The sequence below is a fragment of the Oncorhynchus nerka genome, unplaced genomic scaffold, assembly GCF_034236695.1.
Source record: "Oncorhynchus nerka isolate Pitt River unplaced genomic scaffold, Oner_Uvic_2.0 unplaced_scaffold_1386, whole genome shotgun sequence".
Taxonomy (NCBI): Eukaryota; Metazoa; Chordata; class Actinopteri; order Salmoniformes; family Salmonidae; genus Oncorhynchus; species Oncorhynchus nerka.
Window position 1 is genome coordinate 5,563 of NW_027039924.1, and position 18,480 is coordinate 24,042.

General features: G+C 45.4%; 1 protein-coding gene across 1 annotated transcript in view; it reads right to left on the reverse strand.

Moving 5' to 3' along the window:
- Nucleotides 1-8,704: 8,704 nt before the first annotated feature.
- The window catches only part of LOC115124465 (plexin-B3-like), a gene marked incomplete at its 3' end in the record, with an annotated part of 75,153 nt that continues 65,377 nt past the window's right edge, over nt 8,705-18,480 (reverse strand). Inside the window, exons 8-12 of the mRNA XM_065015520.1 lie at nt 17,323-17,431; nt 12,753-12,864; nt 11,564-11,692; nt 10,282-10,398; nt 8,705-8,795 (exon numbers count right to left, since the gene is read on the reverse strand). Coding sequence (XP_064871592.1) covers nt 8,705-8,795; nt 10,282-10,398; nt 11,564-11,692; nt 12,753-12,864; nt 17,323-17,431 — 558 coding nt within the window. The remainder of the gene's footprint in view (nt 8,796-10,281; nt 10,399-11,563; nt 11,693-12,752; nt 12,865-17,322; nt 17,432-18,480) is intronic.

Consider the following 18,480-nt stretch of genomic DNA (forward strand, 5'->3'; position numbering starts at 1 on the left):
ACAACACAACTGGTCATATAGCTGCACTGTGGACAACACAACTGGTCATATAGCTGCACTGTGGACAACACAACACAACTGGTCATATAGCTGCACTGTGAGACAACACAACACAACTGGTCATATAGCTGCACTGTGGACAACACAACACAACTGGTCATATAGCTGCACTGTGGGACAACACAACTGGTCATATAGCTGCACTGTGGACAACACAACTGGTCATATAGCTGCACTGTGGACAACACAACACAACTGGTCATATAGCTGCACTGTGGACAACACAACTGGTCATATAGCTGCACTGTGGACAACACAACTGGTCATATAGCTGCACTGTGGACAACACAACACAACTGGTCATATAGCTGCACTGTGGACAACACAACTGGTCATATAGCTGCACTGTGGACAACACAACTGGTCATATAGCTGCACTGTGGACAACACAACACAACTGGTCATATAGCTGCACTGTGGGACAACACATGGACAACACAACACAACTGACAACACAACACAACTGGTCATATAGCTGCACTGTGGACAACACAACTGGTCATATAGCTGCACTGTGGACAACACAACTGGTCATATAGCTGCACTGTGGACAACACAACTGGTCATATAGCTGCACTGTGGACAACACAACACAACTGGTCATATAGCTGCACTGTGGACAACACAACTGGTCATATAGCTGCACTGTGGACAACACAACTGGTCATATAGCTGCACTGTGGACAACACAACTGGTCATATAGCTGCACTGTGGACAACACAACAAACTGGTCATATAGCTGCACTGTGGACAACACAACTGGTCATATAGCTGCACTGGGACAACACAACTGGTCATATAGCTGCACTGTGGACAACACAACTGGTCATATAGCTGCACTGTGGACAACACAACACAACTGGTCATGGTCATATAGCTGCACTGTGGACAACACAACTGGTCATATAGCTGCACTGTGGACAACACAACACAACTGGTCATATAGCTGCACTGTGGACAACACAACACAACTGGTCATATAGCTGCACTGTGGACAACACAACACAACTGGTCATATAGCTGCACTGTGGACAACACAACACAACTGGTCATATAGCTGCACTGTGGACAACACAACTGGTCATATAGCTGCACTGTGGACAACACACAACTGGTCATATAGCTGCACTGTGGACAACACAACACAACTGGTCATATAGCTGCACTGTGGACAACACAACACAACTGGTCATATAGCTGCACTGTGGACAACACAACACACTGTGAGACAACACAACTGGTCATATAGCTGCACTGTGGACAACACACAACTGGTCATATAGCTGCACTGTGGACAACACAACTGGTCATATAGCTGCACTGTGGACAACACAACACAACTGGTCATATAGCTGCACTGTGGACAACACAACTGGTCATATAGCTGCACTGTGAGACAACACAACTGGTCATATAGCTGCACTGTGGGACAACACAACTGGTCATATAGCTGCACTGTGGACAACACAACACAACTGGTCATATAGCTGCACTGTGGACAACACAACTGGTCATATAGCTGCACTGTGGACAACACAACTGGTCATATAGCTGCACTGTGGACAACACAACACAACTGGTCATATAGCTGCACTGTGGACAACACAACACAACTGGTCATATAGCTGCACTGTGGACAACACAACACAACTGGTCATATAGCTGCACTGTGGACAACACAACTGGTCATATAGCTGCACTGTGGACAACACAACACAACTGGTCATATAGCTGCACTGTGGACAACACAACTGGTCATATAGCTGCACTGTGGACAACACAACTGGTCATATAGCTGCACAACACAACTGGTCATATAGCTGCACTGTGGACACAACACAACTGGTCATATAGCTGCACTGTGGACAACACAACTGGTCATATAGCTGCACTGTGGACAACACAACACAACTGGTCATATAGCTGCACTGTGGACAACACAACTGGTCATATAGCTGCACTGTGGACAACACAATAGCTGGTCATGGTCATATAGCTGCACTGTGGACAACACAACTGGTCATATAGCTGCACTGTGGTCACAACAACACAACTGGTCATATAGCTGCACTGTGGACAACACAACTGGTCATATAGCTGCACTGTGGACAACACAACACAACTGGTCATATAGCTGCACTGTGGACACTGTGGACAACACAACTGGTCATATAGCTGCACTGTGGACAACACAACTGGTCATATAGCTGCACTGTGGACAACACAACTGGTCATATAGCTGCACTGTGGACAACACAACTGGTCATATAGCTGCACTGTGGACAACACAACACTGGTCATATAGCTGCACTGTGGACAACACAACTGGTCATATAGCTGCACTGTGGACAACACAACTGGTCATATAGCTGCACTGTGGACAACACAACTGGTCATATAGCTGCACTGTGGACAACACAACACAACTGGTCATATAGCTGCACTGTGGACTGTGGACACAACACAACTGGTCATATAGCTGCACTGTGGACAACACAACACAACTGGTCATATAGCTGCACTGTGGGACAACACAACTGGTCATATAGCTGCACTGTGGACAACACAACTGGTCATATAGCTGCACTGTGGACAACACAACACAACTGGTCATATAGCTGCACTGTGGACACAACACAACTGGTCATATAGCTGCACTGTGGACAACACAACACAACTGGTCATATAGCTGCACTGTGGACAACACAACTGGTCATATAGCTGCACTGTGGACAACACAACACAACTGGTCATATAGCTGCACTGTGGACAACACAACTGACTGCACTGTGGACAACACAACACAACTGGTCATATAGCTGCACTGTGGACAACACAACACAACTGGTCATATAGCTGCACTGTGGGACAACACAACTGGTCATATAGCTGCACTGTGGACAACACAACACAACTGGTCATATAGCTGCACTGTGGGACAACACAACTGGTCATATAGCTGCACTGTGGACAACACAACTGGTCATATAGCTGCACTGTGGACAACACAACTGGTCATATAGCTGCACTGTGGACAACACAACTGGTCATATAGCTGCACTGTGGACAACACAACATATAGCTGCACTGGTCATCATATAGCTGCACTGTGGACAACACAACTGGTCATATAGCTGCACTGTGGACAACACAACACAACTGGTCATATAGCTGCACTGTGGACAACACAACACAACTGGTCATATAGCTGCACTGTGGACAACACAACTGGTCATATAGCTGCACTGTGGACAACACAACACAACTGGTCATATAGCTGCACTGTGAGACAACACAACTGGTCATATAGCTGCACTGTGGACAACACAACACAACTGGTCATATAGCTGCACTGTGGACAACACAACTGGTCATATAGCTGCACTGTGGACAACACAACTGGTCATATAGCTGCACTGTGAGACAACACAACTGGTCATATAGCTGCACTGTGGACAACACAACACAACTGGTCATATAGCTGCACTGTGAGACAACACAACTGGTCATATAGCTGCACTGTGGACAACACAACTGGTCATATAGCTGCACTGTGGACAACACAACACAACTGGTCATATAGCTGCACTGTGGACAACACAACACAACTGGTCATATAGCTGCACTGTGGACAACACAACACAACTGGTCATATAGCTGCACTGTGGACAACACAACTGGTCATATAGCTGCACTGTGCTGACACACAACACAACTGGTCATATAGCTGCACTGTGGACAACACAACTGGTCATATAGCTGCACTGTGGACACAACACAACTGGTCATATAGCTGCACTGTGGACAACACAACTGGTCATATAGCTGCACTGTGGACAACACAACTGGTCATATAGCTGCACTGTGGACAACACAACACAACTGGTCATATAGCTGCACTGTGGACAACACAACTGGTCATATAGCTGCACTGTGGACAACACAACACAACTGGTCATATAGCTGCACTGTGGACAACACAACTGGTCATATAGCTGCACTGTGGACAACACAACTGGTCATATAGCTGCACTGTGGACAACACAACTGGTCATATAGCTGCACTGTGGACAACACAACTGGTCATATAGCTGCACTGTGGACAACACAACTGGTCATATAGCTGCACTGTGGACAACACACAACTGGTCATATAGCTGCACTGTGGACAACACAACTGGTCATATAGCTGCACTGGTCATATAGGCACTGTGGGACAACACAACTGGTCATATAGCTGCACTGTGGACAACACAACTGGTCATATAGCTGCACTGTGGGACAACACAACACAACTGGTCATATAGCTGCACTGTGGACAACACAACTGGTCATATAGCTGCACTGTGGACAACACAACTGGTCATATAGCTGCACTGTGGACAACACAACACAACTGGTCATATAGCTGCACTGTGGACAACACAACACAACTGGTCATATAGCTGCACTGTGGGACAACACAACTGGTCATATAGCTGCACTGTGGGACAACACAACTGCACTGTGGGACAACACAACTGGTCATATAGCTGCACTGTGGACAACACAACTGGTCATATAGCTGCACTGTGGACAACACAACACAACTGGTCATATAGCTGCACTGTGGACAACACAACTGGTCATATAGCTGCACTGTGGACAACACAACTGGTCATATAGCTGCACTGTGGACAACACAACACAACTGGTCATATAGCTGCACTGTGGACAACACAACTGGTCATATAGCTGCACTGTGGACAACACAACACAACTGGTCATATAGCTGCACTGTGGACAACACAACACAACTGGTCATATAGCTGCACTGTGGACACAATATAGCACAACTGGTCATATAGCTGCACTGTGGACAACACAACTGGTCATATAGCTGCACTGTGGACAACACAACACAACTGGTCATATAGCTGCACTGTGGTCATATAGCTGCACTGTGGACAACACAACTGGTCATATAGCTGCACTGTGGACAACACAACACAACTGGTCATATAGCTGCACTGTGGGACAACACAACTGGTCATATAGCTGCACTGTGGACAACACAACACAACTGGTCATATAGCTGCACTGTGGACAACACAACACAACTGGTCATATAGCTGCACTGTGGACAACACAACTGGTCATATAGCTGCACTGTGGACAACACAACACAACTGGTCATATAGCTGCACTGTGGGACAACACAACACAACTGGTCATATAGCTGCACTGTGGACAACACAACACAACTGGTCATATAGCTGCACTGTGGGACAACACAACACATCTGGTCATATAGCTGCACTGTGGGACAACACAACTGGTCATATAGCTGCACTGTGAGACAACACAACTGGTCATATAGCTGCACTGTGGACAACACAACACAACTGGTCATATAGCTGCACTGTGAGACAACACAACTGGTCATATAGCTGCACTGTGAGACAACACAACTGGTCATATAGCTGCACTGTGAGACAACACAACTGGTCATATAGCTGCACAACACAACTGGTCATATAGGACAACACAACACAACTGGTCATATAGCTGCACTGTGGACAACACAACTGGTCATATAGCTGCACTGTGGACAACACAACTGGTCATATAGCTGCACTGTGGACAACACAACACAACTGGTCATATAGCTGCACTGTGGACAACACAACACAACTGGTCATATAGCTGCACTGTGGACAACACAACACAACTGGTCATATAGCTGCACTGTGGACAACACAACTGGTCATATAGCTGCACTGTGGACAACACAACACAACTGGTCATATAGCTGCACTGTGGGACAACACAACTGGTCATATAGCTGCACTGTGAGACAACACAACTGGTCATATAGCTGCACTGTGAGACAACACAACTGGTCATATAGCTGCACTGTGGACAACACAACTGGTCATATAGCTGCACTGTGAGACAACACAACACAACTGGTTATATAGCTGCACTGTGGACAACACAACTGGTTATATAGCTGCACTGTGGACAACACAACTGGTCATATAGCTGCACTGTGGACAACACAACTGGTCATATAGCTGCACTGTGGACAACACAACTGGTCATATAGCTGCACTGTGGACAACACAACTGGTCATATAGCTGCACTGTGGACAACACAACTGGTCATATAGCTGCACTGTGGGACAACACAACTGGTCATATAGCTGCACTGTGGACAACACAACACAACTGGTCATATAGCTGCACTGTGGACAACACAACTGGTCATATAGCTGCACTGTGGACAACACAACTGACAACACAACTGGTCATATAGCTGCACTGTGGACAACACAACTGGTCATATAGCTGCACTGTGGACAACACAACTGGTCATATAGCTGCACTGTGGACAACACAACTGGTCATATAGCTGCACTGTGGACAACACAACTGGTCATATAGCTGCACTGTGGACAACACAACACAACTGGTCATATAGCTGCACTGTGGACAACACAACACAACTGGTCATATAGCTGCACTGTGGGACAACACAACACAACTGGTCATATAGCTGCACTGTGGACAACACAACTGGTCATATAGCTGCACTGTGAGACAACACAACTGGTCATATAGCTGCACTGTGGACAACACAACACAACTGGTCATATAGCTGCACTGTGGACAACACAACTGGTCATATACAACACAACTGGTCATATAGCTGCACTGTGGACAACACAACTGGTCATATAGCTGCACTGTGGACAACACAACACAACTGGTCATATAGCTGCACTGTGGACAAACACAACTGGTCATATAGCTGCACTGTGGACAACACAACACAACTGGTCATATAGCTGCACTGTGGACAACACAACACAACTGGTCATATAGCTGCACTGTGGACAACACAACTGGTCATATAGCTGCACTGTGGACAACACAACTGGTCATATAGCTGCACTGTGGACAACACAACTGGTCATATAGCTGCACTGTGGACAACACAACTGGTCACAACTGGTCATATAGCTGCACTGTGGACAACACAACACAACTGGTCATATAGCTGCACTGTGGACAACACAACATATAGCACTGGTCATATAGCTGCACTGTGGACAACACAACACAACTGGTCATATAGCTGCACTGTGGACAACACAACACAACTGGTCATATAGCTGCACTGTGGACAACACAACTGGTCATATAGCTGCACTGTGGACAACACAACTGGTCATATAGCTGCACTGTGGACAACACAACTGGTCATATAGCTGCACTGTGGACAACACAACACAACTGGTCATATAGCTGCACTGTGGACAACACAACTGGTCATATAGCTGCACTGTGGACAACACAACTGGTCATATAGCTGCACTGTGGACAACACAACTGGTCATATAGCTGCACTGTGGACAACACAACTGGTCATATAGCTGCACTGTGGACAACACAACACAACTGGTCATATAGCTGCACTGTGGGACAACACAACTGGTCATATAGCTGCACTGTGGACAACACAACTGGTCATATAGCTGCACTGTGAGACAACACAACTGGTCATATAGCTGCACTGTGGACAACACAACACAACTGGTCATATAGCTGCACTGTGAGACAACACAACTGGTCATATAGCTGCACTGTGGACAACACAACTGGTCATATAGCTGCACTGTGGACAACACAACTGGTCATATAGCTGCACTGTGGACAACTGGTCATATAGCTGCAACTGGTCATATAGCTGCACTGTGGACAACACAACTGGTCATATAGCTGCACTGTGGACAACACAACTGGTCATATAGCTGCACTGTGGACACACAACACAACTGGTCATATAGCTGCACTGTGGAGACAACACAACTGGTCATATAGCTGCACTGTGGACAACACAACAACTGTGGGACTGGTCATATAGCTGCACTGTGGACAACACAACTGGTCATATAGCTGCACTGTGGGACAACACAACTGGTCATATAGCTGCACTGTGGACAACACAACTGGTCATATAGCTGCACTGTGGGACAACACAACTGGTCATATAGCTGCACTGTGGACAACACAACACAACTGGTCACTGTGTGACAACACAACTGGTCATATAGCTGCACTGTGGACAACACAACTGGTCATATAGCTGCACTGTGGACAACACAACTGGTCATATAGCTGCACTGTGGACAACAACTGGTCAACTGGTCATATAGCTGCACTGTGGGACAACACAACTGGTCATATAGCTGCACTGTGGACAACACAACTGGTCAACACAACACAAACTGGTCATATAGCTGCACTGTGGACAACACAACTGGTCATATAGCTGCACTGTGGACAACACAACACAACTGGTCATATAGCTGCACTGTGGACAACACAACACAACTGGTCATATAGCTGCACTGTGAGACAACACAACTGGTCATATAGCTGCACTGTGGACAACACAACTGGTCATATAGCTGCACTGTGGGACAACACAACACAACTGGTCATATAGCTGCACTGTGGACAACACAACACAACTGGTCATATAGCTGCACTGTGAGACAACACAACTGGTCAAGAGTTGAGAAATATACATTTTCTTCATTCTCAAGTGATAGCAGTGAATGGAACACAGTATAGAATTCAACAGAGACGTCTCACGTCTGAGGTCGGGAGCAGAGTCGATGCGATGGAAACCTCTTCGCAGATAGATGGGAGCAGAGTACTCCAAATGTCTCAACGGGTACTGGAACTGAGAGGGGAGGGCAGAGAGGGGAGGGCAGAGAGGGAGGGCAGAGAGGGGAGGGCAGAGAGGTGGAGGGCAGAGAGGGGAGGGCAGAGGGGGAGGGCAGAGAGGTGGAGGGCAGAGAGGGGAGGGCAGAGAGGGCACGGCAGGAGAGGGCAGAGGGGAGGGCAGAGATGGGCAGGGCAGAGGGGGCGGAGAGGGGGGACAACAGAGAGGTCATAGGGCAGAGAGGGGACAACAGGGGACAAGGGCAGAGAGGTGGAGGGCAGATATAAGACTGTGGACAACACAGGGCAGAGGGCAGAGGGGGAGGGCAGAGCTGCAGGGGCAGGCAGAGGGGGGGCAGAGGGGGGGCAGAGGGCCTGTGGGACAGGGGGGGCAGAGAGGGGAGGGCAGAGAGGAGGGCAGATAAGCTGGAGGGAAGAGAGGGGAGGGCAGAGAGGGGAGGGCAGAGAGGGGAGGGCAGAGAGGGGAGGGCAGAGAGGGGCAACTGGTCAGAGAGGGGAGGGCAGAGAGGGGGAGGGCAGAGAGCTGGAGGGCAGAGAGGGAGGGCAGAGGGGGGAGGGCAGGGGGAGGGGGCAGAGAGGGGGGGCAGACAGGGGAGGGCAGAGAGGTGGAGGGCAGAGAGGGGAGGGCAGAGAGGTGGAGGGCAGAGAGGGGAGGGCAGAGGGGAGGGCAGAGAGGAGGGCAGATTGCCGGCAGAGAAAAGGTCATAGAGGGGCTATAGGGCAGAGAGGGGGGCAAAGGGGAGGGCAGAGAGCTGCAGGGACAGAGACAACTGGAGGGAAGAGACTTAAAGGGCAGATGGGGCAGGGCAGAGAGGGGCCGGTCAGAGAGGGGCAGGGACAGAGAGGGGCATAGAGGGGAGGGACAACACAACTGAGAGAGGGGCCGGCAGAGAGGGGCCGGTGGACAACCGGCAGAAGGGGCCGGCAGAGAGGAGGGCAGAGAGGGGATTGGCAGAGAGGGAGGGCAGAGAGGGGAGGGCATAGAGCGGAGGGCAGGGAGCTGGGACTAACAGAGAGGGGAGGGCAAGAGGTTATTATTGTTACATAAAAAGTCATACTATATGGGGCAAAAACACCTGGTATTTGTCAGCCACCAATTGTGCAAGTTCTCACTTAAAAAGATGGAGGCCTGTAATTTTCATCATAGAGGTACACTTCAACTATGACAGTTAATAAATTCCAATTCCAATAAATGTCGTTCCACTTCATGATTGTGTCCCACTTGTTGTTGATTCTTCACAAAAATACAGTTTATATCTTTAATGTTTGAAGCCTGAAATGTGGCAAAGGTCGCAAAGTTCAAGGGGACCCCTACAGAACCCACAACTTGGCACTGTATTTGCAAATTACAGGCCTCTCATCTTTTTAAGTGGGATGTGTTTGTGTCAGGGTTTATGTTTAAATGTGTGTGTGTGTGTGTGTCAGGGTTTGTGTTTAAATGTGTGTGTGTGTGTGTGTGTGTGTCAGGGTTTGTGTTTAAATACCTGGGGGACAGAGCATGTAAAGGTGGTGACCTTGGTTTCTGGGTCTTTCTTCAGAATGGCGTTCAGTTTAAGCTCCTCCCCCACAACGACCACCACACAGGTATACTGTTCCTCACCCTGAAGATGACAACACACCTGTCTCTGTGTCAGATTAACCAGACAGTGCAGATTATTCTAAATGTTTCAGTAAACCCCCTAGATTAACCAGACAGTACAGATTATTCTAAATGTTTCAGTAAACCCCCTAGATTAACCAGACAGTTCAGATTATTCTAAATGTTTCAGTAAACCCCCTAGATTAACCAGCCAGGGCAGATTATTCTAAATGTTTCAGTAAACCCCCTAGATTAACCAGACAGTACAGATTATTCTAAATGTTTCAGTAAACCCCCTAGATTAACCAGACAGGGCAGATTACTGTAAATGTTTCAGTAAACCCCCTAGATTAATCAGACAGTACAGATTATTCTAAATGTTTCAGTAAAGGGAGGAGGAGGAGAAGAGAGAGAGGGGAGAGGAGAGATGTTTGTTGTATACCCCTAGATTAACCAGACAGTACAGATTATTCTAAATGTTTCAGTAAACCCCTAGATTAACCAGACAGTGGGCAGATTATTCTAAATGTTTCAGTAAACCCCTAGATTAACCAGACAGTACAGATTATTCTAAATGTTTCAGTAAACCCCTAGATTAACCAGACAGTACAGATTATTCTATGTTTCAGTAAACCCCTGTTAACCAGACAGTACAGATTATTCTAAATGTTTCAGTAAACCCCCTAGATTAACCAGACAGTACAGATTATTCTAAATGTTTCAGTAAACCCCCTAGATTAACCAGACAGTACAGATTATTCTAAATGTTTCAGTAAACCCCCTAGATTAACCAGACAGTACAGATTATTCTAAATGTTTCAGTAAACCCCCTAGATTAACCAGACAGTACAGATTATTCTAAATGTTTCAGTAAACCCCTAGTTAACAGACAGTACAGATTATTCTAAATGTTTCAGTAAACCCCCTAGATTAACCAGACAGTACAGATTATTCTAAATGTTTCAGTAAACCCCCTAGATTAACCAGACAGTGCAGATTATTCTAAATGTTTCAGTAAACCCCCCTAGATTAACCAGACAGTACAGATTATTCTAAATGTTTCAGTAAACCCCCTAGATTAACCAGACAGTTCAGATTATTCTAAATGTTTCATGCACATATTTATTGATCACTTATAAACCCTGGATGTGGCGTTATCTTTGTCCACATGTAAAGTAAAAACATACCTGAAACACGTCCAGGTTTCTGCCCAGTAGGGTCAGAGGGGACAGGAAGCCCATGGGGACCAGAGGAGAGCTCTGTAGAGCCCACACAAAGGGACACGAGTCTGCACCCCGCGGCTCCAACTGCTGCTCCTAGTGGTGGCAGGGGGGATTATTATATTGGAACGGAACGGCACAAAATGGAGAGAAGGAGAGGCTGTGTGTAGAAAACAACAATCAAGGCCTGGTAGACAGGGTCTGGGGTTGTTACTAAGGGTCTGGGGTTGTTGTTACTAAGGGTCTGGGTTGTTACTAAGGGTCTGGGGTTGTTACTAAGGGTCTGGGGTTGTTACTAAGGCCTGGTGGATAGGGTCTGAGGGTGTTACTAAGGCCTGGTAGACAGGGTCTGGGGGTGTTACTAAGGCCTGGTAGACAGGGTCTGGGGTTGTTACTAAGGCCTGGTGGACAGGGTCTGGGGTTGTTACTAAGGCCTGGTAGACAGGGTCTGGGGTTGTTACTAAGGCCTGGTAGACAGGGTCTGGGGTTGTTACTAAGGCCTGGTAGACAGGGTCTGGGGTTGTTACTAAGGCCTGGTAGACAGGGTCTGGGGGTGTTACTAAGGCCTGGTAGACAGGGTCTGGGGTTGTTACTAAGGCCTGGTAGACAGGGTCTGGGGTTGTTACTAAGGCCTGGTAGACAGGGTCTGGGGTTGTTACTATGGCCTGGTAGACAGGGTCTAGGGTTGTTACTAAGGCCTGGTAGACAGGGTCTGGGGTTGTTACTAAGGCCTGGTGGATAGGGTCTGGGGTTGTTACTAAGGCCTGGTAGACAGGGTCTGGGGTTGTTACTAAGGCCTGGTGGATAGGGTCTGGGGTTGTTACTAAGGCCTGGTAGACAGGGTCTGGGGTTGTTACTAAGGCCTGGTGGACAGGGTCTGGGGTTGTTACTAAGGCCTGGTAGACAGGGTCTGGGGTTGTTACTAAGGCCTGGTAGACAGGGTCTGGGGTTGTTACTAAGGCCTGGTGGATAGGCTCTGGGGTTGTTACTAAGGCCTGGTAGACAGGGTCTGGGGTTGTTACTAAGGCCTGGTGGACAGGGTCTGGGGTTGTTACTAAGGCCTGGTAGACAGGGTCTGGGGTTGTTACTAAGGCCTGGTAGACAGGGTCTGGGGTTGTTACTAAGGCCTGGTAGACAGGGTCTGGGGATGTCTTACCAGTGAGTTGTGTATGGTGTGCTGCCTGGGACAACTGCTGTTGTTGTGGGTACACAGCCCACCCAGGACACACCAGTTGCATGGCCACACACTGCCCACACACGCCATACACCTAAACACAGGAGAGACATATGGGTTTAGATACTGTATGGGGTCTAATATATGGATTTAGATACTGTATGGGGTCTAATATATGGGTTTAGATACTGTATGGGGTCTAATATATGGGTTTAGATACTGTATGGGATTTAGATACTGTATGGGGTCTAATATATGGATTTAGATACTGTATGGGGTTTAGATACTGTATGGGGTCTAATATATGGGTTTAGATACTGTATGGGGTCTAATATATGGGTTTAGATACTGTATGGGGTCTAATATATGGGTTTAGATACTGTATGGGGTCTAATATATGGGTTTAGATACTGTATGGGGTCTAATATATGGGTTTAGATACTGTATGGGGTCTAATATATGGGTTTAGATACTGTATGGGGTCTAATATATGGGTTTAGATACTGTATGGGGTTTAGATACTGTATGGGGTCTAATATATGGGTTTAGATACTGTATGGGGTCTAATATATGGATTTAGATACTGTAACACAGATACTGTATGGGGTCTAATATACACAGATACTGTATGGGGTCTAATATATGGGTTTAGATACTGTATGGGGTCTAATATATCAATTTAGATACTGTAACACAGATACTGTATGGGGTCTAATATATGGGTTTAGATACTGTATGGGGTCTAATATATGGGTTTAGATACTGACCCTAATATAAGATACTGTATGGGGTCTAATATATGGGTTTAGATACTGTATATCAATATATGGGTTTAGATACTGTATGGGGTATAATATATGGGTTTAGATACTGTATGGGGTCTAACATATGGATTTAGATACTGTAGGGGTCTAATATAACAGATACTGTATGGGGTCAACACATGGGTTTAGATACTGTAACTAATAACAGATACTGTATGGGGTCTAATATATGGGTTTAGATACTGTGGGGTCAACACAGACCCTGTATGGGGTATAATATATGGGTTTAATACTGTAGGGTTTAGATACTGTATCTAATATATGGTTTAGATACTGTATGGGATTTAGATACTGTATCAATAATGGGTTTAGATACTGTATGGGGTTTAGATACTGTATGGGGTATAATAACAACACAGATACTGTATGGGGTCTAATATATGGACAGATACTGTATGGGGTCTAATATACAGATTTAGATACTGTATGGGATTTAGATACTGTATCTAATATATGGGTTTAGATACTGTATGGGGTCTAATATATGGGTTTAGATACTGTATGGGTCTAATATATGGATTTAGATACTGTATGGAGTCTAATATATGGATTTAGATACTGTATGGGATTTAGATACTGTATGGGGTCTAATATACAGATTTAGATACTGTATGGGTCTAATATATGGATTTAGATACTGTATGGGGTCTAATATATGGGTTTAGATACTGTATGGGGTCTAATATATGGGTTTAGATACTGTATGGGGTCTAATATATGGGTTTAGATACTGTATGGGGTCTAATATATGGGTTTAGATACTGTATGGGGTCTAATATATGGGTTTAGATACTGTATGGGGTTTAGATAACATGGGGTCTAATATATGGGTTTAGATACTGTATGGGGTTTAGATACTGTATGGGGTCTAATATATGGGTTTAGATACTGTATGGGGTTTAGATACTGTATGGGGTCTAACATATGGGTTTAGATACTGTATGGGATTTAGATACTGTATGGGGTCTAATATATGGGTTTAGATACTGTATGGGGTCTAATATATGGGTTTAGATACTGTATGGGTCTAATATATGGATTTAGATACTGTATGGGGTCTAATATATGGGTTTAGATACTGTATGGGGTTTAGATACTGTATGGGGTCTAATATATGGGTTTAGATACTGTATGGGATTTAGATACTGTATGGAGTCTAATATATGGGTTTAGATACTGTATGGGGTCTAATATATGGATTTAGATACTGTATGGGGTCTAATATATGGGTTTAGATACTGTATGGGGTTTAGATACTGTATGGAGTCTAATATATGGATTTAGATACTGTATGGGATTTAGATACTGTATGGGGTCTAATATACAGATTTAGATACTGTATGGGGTTTAGATACTGTATGGGATTTAGATACTGTATGGGATTTAGATACTGTATGGGATTTAGATACTGTATGGGTCTAATATATGGGTTTAGATACTGTATGGGGTCTAATATATGGGTTTAGACAACAATATATGGGTTTAGATACTGTATGGGTCTAATATATGGGTTTAGATACTGTATGGGGTCTAATATATGGATTTAGATACTGTATGGGGTCTAATATATGGGTTTAGATACTGTATGGGGTCTAATATATGGGTTTAGATACTGTATGGGGTCTAATATATGGATTTAGATACTGTATGGGGTTTAGATACTGTATGGGGTCTAATGTATGGATTTAGATACTGTATGGGTCTAATATATGGATTTAGATACTGTATGGGGTCTAATATATGGGTTTAGATACTGTATCAACTAACAACACAGATACTGTATGGGGTCAATATAAGATACTGTATGGGGTCTAATATATGGGTTTAGATACAACACAGATACTGTATGGGGTCTAATATATGGATTTAGATACTGTATGGGTCTAATATATGGATTTAGATACTGTATGGGGTCTAATATATGGGTTTAGATACTGTATGGGGTCTAATATATGGGTTTAGATACTGTATGGGGTCTAATATATGGGTTTAGATACTGTATCTAATATAACACATTTAGATACTGTATGGGGTCTAATATATGGGTTTAGATACTGTATGGGGTCTAATATATGGGTTTAGATACTGTATGGGGTCTAATATATGGGTTTAGATACTGTATGGGGTCTAATATATGGGTTTAGATACTGTATGGGGTCTAATATATGGATTTAGATACTGTATGGGATTTAGATACTGTATGGGATTTAGATACTGTATGGGGTATAATATATGGGTTTAGATACTGTATGGGGTCTAATATATGGGTTTAGATACTGTATGGGGTCTAATATATGGGTTTAGATACTGTATGGAGTCTAACATATCATGCAAAACGCAGTATACCGCCAGTATTTCTGTATTTAAAAAAAGTTATACATCTTGAAAAGGTGATTGCTGACATGAAAAACACAACACAGACCCTATATCAACAACAACACAGACCCTATATCAACAACAACACAGACCCTATATCAACAACAACAACACAACACAGACCCTATATCAACAACAACACAACACAGACCCTATATCAACAACAACAACACAGACCCTATATCAACAACAACAACACAGACCCTATATCAACAACAACAACCCTATATCAACAACAACACAGACCCTATATCAACAACAACACAGACCCTATATCAACAACAACACAGACCCTATATCAACAACAACACAGACCCTATATCAACAACAACACAGACCCTATATCAACAACAACAACACAACACAGACCCTATATCAACAACAACACAACACAGACCCTATATCAACAACAACAACACAGACCCTATATCAACAACAACAACACAGACCCTATATCAACAACAACGACCCTATATCAACAACAACGACCCTATATCAACAACAACAACAGACCCTATATCAACAACAACAACGACCCTATATCAACAACAACAACGACCCTATATCAACAACAACAACGACCCTATATCAACAACAACGACCCTATATCAACAACAACACAACAACAACCCTATATCAACAACAACACAACAACGACCCTATATCAACAACAACACAACACAGACCCTATATCAACAACAACACAGACCCTATATCAACAACAACACAGACCCTATATCAACAACAACACAGACCCTATATCAACAACAACACAGACCCTATATCAACAACAACACAGACCCTATATCAACAACAACGACCCTATATCAACAACAACGACCCTATATCAACAACAACAACGACCCTATATCAACAACAACAACGACCCTATATCAACAACAACACAGACCCTATATCAACAACAACACAACAACAACCCTATATCAACAACAACACAGACCCTATATCAACAACAACACAACACAGACCCTATATCAACAACAACACAGACCCTATATCAACAACAACACAGACCCTATATCAACAACAACAACACAGACCCTATATCAACAACAACAACACAACACAGACCCTATATCAACAACAACAACACAACACAGACCCTATATCAACAACAACACAGACCCTATATCAACAACAACACAACACATTGAAAACACGTGTGTGTGTGTTTACGGTGTGTGTGTGTGTACGGTGTGTGTGTGTGTGTACGGTGTGTGTGTGTGTGTGTGTACGGTGTGTGTGTGTGTGTGTTGTGTGTGTGTACGGTGTGTGTGTGTGTGTACGGTGTGTGTGTGTGTGTACGGTGTGTATGTGTGTGTATCTCTTACGGGGAGGTGATGTTGAGTCGCCCCACAGCTCGACAGTCGTAGAAGATGAGGTCACTGCTAGAGATGGTCACGTCTCTGAACATCACAGACACACGTAGGGACACGTGGTCTACAGGGACAGGAGAGACGTTAACATTCAGGACAGGGACACGTGGTCTACAGGGACAGGGACACGTGGTCTACAGGGACACGTGGTCTACAGGGACAGGAGAGACGTTAACATTCAGGACAGGGACACGTGGTCTACAGGGACAGGAGACACATTAACATTCAGGACAGGGACACGTGGTCTACAGGGACAGGGACACGTGGTCTACAGGGACACGTGGTCTACAGGGACAGGAGAGACGTTAACATTCAGGACAGGGACACGTGGTCTACAGGGACAGGAGACACATTAACATTCAGGACAGGGACACGTGGTCTACAGGGTCAGGAGACACATTAACATTCAGGACAGGGACACGTGGTCTACAGGGACAGGGACACGTTAACATTCAGAACAGGGACACGTGGTCTACAGGGACAGGAGACAGGTTAACATTCAGGACAGGGACACGTGGTCTACAGGGACACGTGGTCTACAGGGACAGGAGACACATTAACATTCAGGACAGGGACACGTGGTCTACAGGGACAGGGACACGTGGTCTACAGGGACACATGGTCTACAGGGACAGGAGACACATTAACATTCAGGACAGGGACACGTGGTCTACAGGGACAGGAGACACATTAACATTCAGGACAGGGACACGTGGTCTACAGGGACAGGGACACGTGGTCTACAGGGACAGGGACACGTGGTCTACAGGGACAGGGATTAACATTCAGGACAGGGGTCTACAGGGACAGAGACACATAATCTTACAGGGACAGGGACACGTGGTCTACAGGGACAGGGACACGTTAACATTCAGAACAGGGACACGTGGTCTACAGGGACAGGGACACGTGGTCTACAGGGACAGGGACACGTGGTCTACAGGGACAGGGACACGTGGTCTACAGGGACAGGGACACGTTAACATTCAGAACAGGGACACGTGGTCTACAGGGACAGGGACACGTGGTCTACAGGGACAGGGACACGTGGTCTACAGGGACAGGAGACACATTAACATTCAGGACAGGGACACGTGGTCTACAGGGACAGGG